Source organism: Pteropus alecto, unplaced genomic scaffold (assembly GCF_000325575.1).
Source record: "Pteropus alecto unplaced genomic scaffold, ASM32557v1 scaffold134, whole genome shotgun sequence".
Lineage (NCBI taxonomy): Eukaryota > Metazoa > Chordata > Mammalia > Chiroptera > Pteropodidae > Pteropus > Pteropus alecto.
In genome coordinates, this window is record NW_006436283.1 from 1323107 (window position 1) to 1330114 (window position 7008).

A 7008-nucleotide genomic window follows, 5' to 3' on the forward strand; every position below is an offset into this window, starting at 1 on the left:
AAACTGGTAAAAATGCTGTTCTAACAAAACTTTAAAAAGTCACAAAGAAGTGGCACCAGCAAACCCTGACCACAGGAGGGCACAGAACAGTGGCCCCAGCACTGTGACAGGCGAGCAGCGGGGAGGAAGGGGGAGCTGGTGGGAAGGTGCACGGAGGCCACTGAGGACGGTGTGACTATGGGCCCCGCCCACGGAGGCCGAGGACACCTCCCAGCCTGCCTGCTCGGCCAGGTGACCTGCTTTGGCCAATAGAATTTGATTAGAAGTTACGGCATGGCAGCCCCGTGCTTCTGGTGCCTCTGTCCACCAGGAGCACACATCCCGACCCTGCCGGCGATGACGCAGTGAGATCTGGTGGCCACGTGTGCCTGTGTGGCACCTCCCGCCGGTCCTGGTCACGACCACCTAACACCACTGTGGCAGGGGACCAGGAGGGCTCGGCTAGCCCTGGGTGTTCGAGGCTGACTCATTCAGACGCAGACTACGAGGGAACAGGCAGCGTGCAGGAGACGCCACCCATCCGATGCTGGGGCACACTGGAATATTCGGATTGTGCAGGCTGGACACTTTGTGTAACAAAGTGCAGGCAGGCCCGTGGGCGGCCGCCGTGGGCAGGCAGCAGCAGCCCAGGTGCACTCCTGCTGGGGTCTGCAGAGCCCCCTTTCCCCCATGCATCTGTGTGCATGGCCTGCAGGGTCCCGGCTGCCCTCGGGATGGCCTCCCGCAGCCCGAGCAGGCTGTTCACGTGAGATGCAGACCACCGGCTGTGGCTTGGGATGCTGGGATGGCTGTCCAGGAGTGGCTTTTGCAGAACCCGCCCTCCCTGGAGCAGCCAGCTCTTTCTCCGGCAGGGGCAAGCCCAGGCCGCGAGGGGGCAGCCTCCCCGCATGACTCACGGGCCTCCCCCGCCGGCTCTGACTCAGCGTGCTGGGCGGCGCCAAGCCGGTGGGCGACTGGAGGGGGAGCACGGAGCAGGCTGTTCCTGCCACCGCCCTCACAGCAGGGGCGAGGACCAGCCTTCCGGGTGTGGGCATGTCCCCAACGCTGTCACCAGTGTGCTGCTCTGCCACAGTGAGCAAGCCACACCGTCCCAAGGCAGGACCTGCCCAGCCCTGTCACCAGCACTCAGGACCTGGCAGACCACCTACTTCCCACACTGAACTCCATCACCTCTCCCTGAGGGGTGCAACTAAAATGAGCCTCAAAATAGCTATCCTCCTCCCGGACCAAGGCCACGGCCTCAAGGAATAAGGTGCCGGTCACGGAGAGAAGTCCAGCACAGGCCAGAGGCCTCCGGGGTGGCGCTCTGGGCCAGTCCGCTCCGCTCCGCTGCGCCCCCTCCACGCCCCCCGCCCCCGTCTCTCTTGCCCAGCAGCGCAGAGACCTTCTCCTCTGGCTACAGAATGCGCCCTACTAGCGCCTCCTGCCCCTGCAGAACCTCCCCCGCACCCCAGCTCAAGGAAGCGGGGAGCAAGCCTGCAGATCCGGGGTGCCCTGGGGGCCTATGCAGAGCACAGTGGGCGAGGACTCATCCAATGTCAACTGAGGTGGAGAAGGGCACCTGCTCAGGGCACCAGTCACACCCAAAACCCTGCTCGGACCCACGGAGGCCTGTGAGGGCGGGAGGGCGCCGGGCCGGGGGCTGGGACCGCCACACCCTCTGGAGACCTGGAAGGGGCAGGGCTCGCTCAGGACGAGGGGTAGGATGACAGCCACACACCGGGCGCCCGAGTCCTGGCTGTCAGCGGACACCCGCCTTGACCGGAAGCCCTGGAAGGTCCTCGCCTGCTCTGCTCCGTGGCTGTCCCCCCTCCCCAGAGGACTGTCGGGGACACTGACTATACGGCTTTGCAGGAATACATCAGCCTTTGACAAGGACACCTCCTTGGTCCAACATGGGTTGGGCTTGGTGCCCAGGAGTCCCCAAGGGAGCACCCGCTGGAGACGCCCCTGTAAGGTTCTGGAAGGAGATGATGGGGTTTAACTATGCCTCGCCCTGGGAAACACCAATCCGCCCGTCCTTGTGGTGTCTCACCACACCCCGCCCTCCCAGGGGGCTGCTCCAGACACCCCCAGCTCCAGCAGTGCCAAGTCTGGCGGAAGGGTGGGGGGTGTGGGTGGTCTCAGATGAGCAGCCCAGAGCAGTGGCCTCCACACCAGCCGTCACATGAACGAGGACTCTGAAGGAGGAAAGGCCCAGCTTTGAGTGGTTACCCTAGGACAGTGGCATAAACTGGGACACAGGGCTCCCTGAGTGCACGCGCCCTGGGCACGCTACTGAGAACAGCTCCTTCCGAGCCCGGGCCCTCGGGCGCCCAGCTGCCTGCCCACGTTTCTGGGTTTCCAGGCTGCGGTCACGTCTCGTACTGCGGTGCTCCCACCCCCTGGGGCCCACTGGAGAGAAGCAGCGTGTGCCGAGCTGCGCTGGGCGCTGGCCTCGTTAGCAGGGTCCGCATTGTCCCTGGCGTGTTAAGACTTATTTCCATTTAATCAAATGAGCCCATGACCCGCGGGAGCGGCACAGGCCTCAAGTGGCACCCAGGACCTTTGGCAGAGAGCGCGGCTCTAGCAGGGCCCCTGGGGGCCACCGAGTGTCTCCCCCGCGACCCGCTGCCTGGGGAGCGGGCAGATTCTCCCTCAGCTGCACCAGTTCTGGGAGGAAGGACCTAGGTGGAGACTGGGGAGGCCGATGCCTTCTACGCCTTCCACCCGGGTCCCACACCCAGCGCTGGGGACAGGCATTGCCCCAGCCGGCTAGGACCGGTGGCCATCACTTCTGTCGAGGAATGGCGCTGTCCTGACCTCCTTTTCCAGGACGCCGACTCCCTGTGGGGAGGCCACAACTTCACCAGGCAGATCTTGGAAATCTAGGCCAAGCGAGGAGCTTCACCTTCAAGGGGGTGGAGGAGGACGGCCACTCCCGCGGGCTCCGGGCCACTTGGAGAGCAAGGACAGGGACACCCCAGAGTGGAGGAACATCTGAGCTCTCTGGGAAAGTGCAGAAGGCGACAAGCAGCCTGGCCACCTCCAACGACTTAGCAGCAGGTCCCTGCAAACGGCTGGGGGCCTGAGCCTGCCCCTGGTGCCCTGCCCCTCCCTGCCTCCGCCTGCTCCTCGCTTGCGGGTGCCATGGCAACGTGCAGAAACACCCAGCTGAAAGAATGTGAGCCCCACAGACTGCTCCCACTTAGTCACCCTGGGCTGAGCAGCCCTGTAATCCGAGAAGACAAAAGTGAGCAGAACATATGTCTCCACTTCCCTGCAAAGCAAGTGGTGACTCAGGGGTGGGGGAGGGGCGTCCGGGAACAAACTCGGTGCCTTTGATTCACCTCATCCGACATGGCCTCTGCGGCTTTCCCACGTCGCTGCCCCTTTGAGCCCCGCAGCTCACGACGGACAACAAATCCAGCAGCTGCCTCAGGTAACTTACTCCACAGGACACGAGGGAGCCCCGCTGGCCGACGCACTGTGAGGGGCGGCGAGGGCCCAAGTGCGCTCCGTCGCTGAGGACCGGAGTCCAGGACCCAGGCCTGTGCCCCGTCCTGGCCTGACGGGCTGGCACTCGGCGAGGAACAAGGTTGGCCTGCGGTCAGCGGACCATGGGTGAGGCTGCGGCCGTGGCCACGGTTCAGTGGATTAGGGGACTCTTAAAACCTCAAACACGGGAGCTGGGGGCTGGAGCTGAGCTGAGGGTGACCACACACCTGGCCCGCAGACCCTGGCCGCTCAGAGGCACAAGAACAAGTGGGGAACACCTAGAAAGCTAGCGCCTCTAGGAAAGGCTCACAGCTGTCATTGGGATGGCGAGACCAACAGGCCGCAGCTGCTCTCACCCTGTCCCAGCACACCCGCAAAGCAGCTTTCAGCACCTGCTGGCAGGTGTGTGCCCACGGCACCCCCACGCTCTGGAGACCCAGGACACAGCAAGGAGCCGCTCGTGTCCGCACCCCCAAACTGGATGCACCAACAAAGGCCCGAGGCCCACAGACCAAACTGTCTCCAAGGGCCAAAGAGACGGGTCTCAGCAAACCAAGGGCACCCCTAGAACAAAGGCTGGGTGGCCACCAGGGACCGTGTCACCCCGCAGGGCTCCATGCTGTTGGAGTCTGGGGTCTAAACCCTGTAGATTTCGGCGTCCTCACTCGGAAAGCAGACGCCGCCTGACGTGGCAGCCCCATGGCCCTGCCCTCAAGAGCTCTCCCAGCCCAGGCAGCACCCGTGGCCCCGCACACTCGAGGCGGGGGAGCTGTGGGTGCGGGGAGCTCCTTCCTGGCCACCCTGTCCCATGGGCGGTGTCCCCAGGGGACCCTGAGTGTCCCAACGCCACCCGACAGGGGGACCCAGGCCTGACTTCTCATGCTTGTTTTTCCCAGTGAGGTCCTGATGTCCCCGCGGCGCGGACACGGGCCTGTCCACAGACTGCCTTCGTCACCGAGGCCGGTGACGGCAGCTGCACACAAGGCTCCCGCCACCAGCACGTCACCAAACGCCGTGCTAACGGACGAGCCTGCCCAGGGCGAGGGTCCGGCCTGTGCTCGCTCTTGTCCTAATCAGACCTGGGCCGGGGGGAGACGACGGGGACAAAAACAAGAGCGTTCCCCCCCAGGGCCCACAGGAGGTGCAGACAAGAGGGTTGCCCCAAACCCAGCCAGCTCTGCTCAGAACAGTAGCCTCGGTGCCGGCCATGCCCAGCATGGACCCGGCTGGAAGCCGCAGAGACCACGGCTGGCGGGGACACTGGCTGCTGGTCGGCCTGGCGTGAAGAACCCTGTGGTCAGGCCGTGGCCCGAGCACCAACACTGCGCGCCTGTGGAGTGGGACACGGGCTCGGCGGCCATCCCCAGGGACACGGGGACGGGGGGCCAGATGCCCTGTGCCCACACCCCACTGGGCACGGGGCGCGCCCCCCAGACACTGCGTCCACCGTGGCTGCCTCGGGGGCGAGCACATCCACTGGAGATGACCGGAGCTTTGGGGAGAGCCCTGGGCCGTGAGGGCAGCGCCCGGAGCACCCCCTGCTTCTAAGGCAAAAGCCTCCGTCCTAGTTAGCGCCCCAAATGCCTCCAAGTGCTGGTTCCCCGACCTAGAATTAAAACCAACTCTCCCTGCAAAATCCCAAAGCACAGTATCAGTCATTAGCAGTTCCTGCAAGTGGCCAGCTGTGACCCAGTCCCGCTCCACGGGAACCCACCAATGATGGACAGACAGACGGACAAACGCCATTCCTGGTCTCCCTCCCGCCCTGCAGAAGAGTCTGATCGACTTTACCCTCCACCCCCTTTGTCCCCTCATGGGCGGCGACCGCCACTCTGTGCAGCTCTGGCCACTGGCCCAGGTGCCCGGGCCTCCAGCAGTGCCCAGCAGCAGGGGCCTGGGGGGCAGCATGGGTGGACTCTCGCCACTCTGCCCGTGACTGTTCCTCTCTCACAAAGCCCAAGTGGGAGGAGGGGGACAGCAGGAGGGCCAGGGGCTCCAGAGGCCACAAGGAGACCCCAGAGACCACTCCCATGAGCCTACTCACCTGTCCCGGGCTCTGAGCAAGCCCACACTGCACCCACGTGCTGGGGCGTCCTGACCTGAACACCCCACCCTAAGAGAGCAGTGGTGTAGGCTCAGGGGGCCGAGAACGCCACCCCCTCTGCCAAGAAGCCTGCATCGGTGGCTGGAGGGCCCCCAGATGGGGGCCAGGAGCCGCCTCCACAAGCCCTTGCTGCTTACTGGGCTGCATAGTGGCCCAGGCCTCAAGAATGGTCTCTGGAAGACTAAAGGCCAGTGGCACAAACCGCTCAACCCCGAGGAGCTCCCAGGCCACTCCTGCCTCTTTGGGTCATTACACACCTCCCGGTAGGCTCAGGACAGAGTCCCCGACAGGAGCACAAACAGGTCAGATGTGCCCCCCCCCGCAAGAGCACGGGCACATCTGCCCTTCCTACTCTGCAGGGTTGGGGACACCACTGAAGTCCCAGGTGACCCGCCAAGAAGCACACACAGGAGAGGCACAAAGAGCTCAAAGAAAGCCTGTCTAGTGGCCGCGACATCCTGCGGCTCCAAGAGCCACGAGGGGCAGCCCCAGGTGCAAGTGGCCTGGCTGCCGGGGCGTCAGAAACACCCACCGGTCAGACCCGCCCTCTGCTTTCCTGAAATAACAACACGTCGTGAGGGCGCTGAGGGCACGTGTGGACTCTGACCCAGCCGTTCCCAGCAGCTCACACATCTGGGAAAACTCGGCACGATAAAACCTCGAAGGTCAAGGGCCGGGCGAGGAGAGAAGGTGGCGGAGGCGCCTTGGGAGGGCGGCGGTGGGCGATGCCCGGAGCAGGCGGCGGCGCTTCCTGCCGGAGCTCAGAGCAGGGTGGGAAGTGGAAACACCCATCACAGACGGAGAGACTGGGACTGAGACAGACGCTCGAGTTCACCGTGACCGCGGGGCCAGGAGGAGCAGAGCTGGGGCGGGGAGAAGCCGCTGTAAATCCCGGGAGGCCCCTCGTCAGAGCCCCAGGCACGGGGAGCGCCGGGCAGGGGCACGCGCTGACGGGACGGGGCCTCGCGGGCTGTTCCCAGAGTCTGCCGCTCACGGCGGGCTGACGGGACCGGGCCTCGCGCGCTTCCTTTCCAAGCGACGGGGCGCGCTGCTCTGGGCTCGCTCGTGAGTCACACGTGACTGCAGAGAACAGGTGTTCTGGGCCCGGTCTGCGTCCTAAACCCTCGCCCCGCTAACTCACACAGACGCCCGCGAGGCTGGGCGAACTGCTAAGCGCCATGATGCCAGGCTGGCCCCTCCTGCAGCCCCCAGGCCATCTGCCTCCCGCTGCGGGCGGCCACGAGGCCGCGCGCTGGCAAGCACAGGTGACCAGAGTGAGTCTGGGTCTCTGAGGCTGGATGCACAGGGACAGGACGGGAGGACTCTGTGTGGGTCTCTGCTCTTCTGGCAGAGGCCATGGCGGCAGGGCAGGGGGACCGCGGGGCCACATCGGTCATCCCGCCCGCCCGCCCGCCCGCGGGGCCCAC

General features: G+C 65.2%; 1 protein-coding gene across 1 annotated transcript in view; it reads right to left on the minus strand.

Moving 5' to 3' along the window:
• Positions 1–7008, minus strand: part of BAIAP2 (BAI1 associated protein 2) — a 41547-nt gene that overhangs the window by 13404 nt on the left and 21135 nt on the right. The window contains exons 7-8 of the mRNA XM_025047103.1: positions 1669–1960; positions 897–953 (exon numbers count right to left, since the gene is read on the minus strand). Coding sequence (XP_024902871.1) covers positions 897–953; positions 1669–1960 — 349 coding nt within the window. The remainder of the gene's footprint in view (positions 1–896; positions 954–1668; positions 1961–7008) is intronic.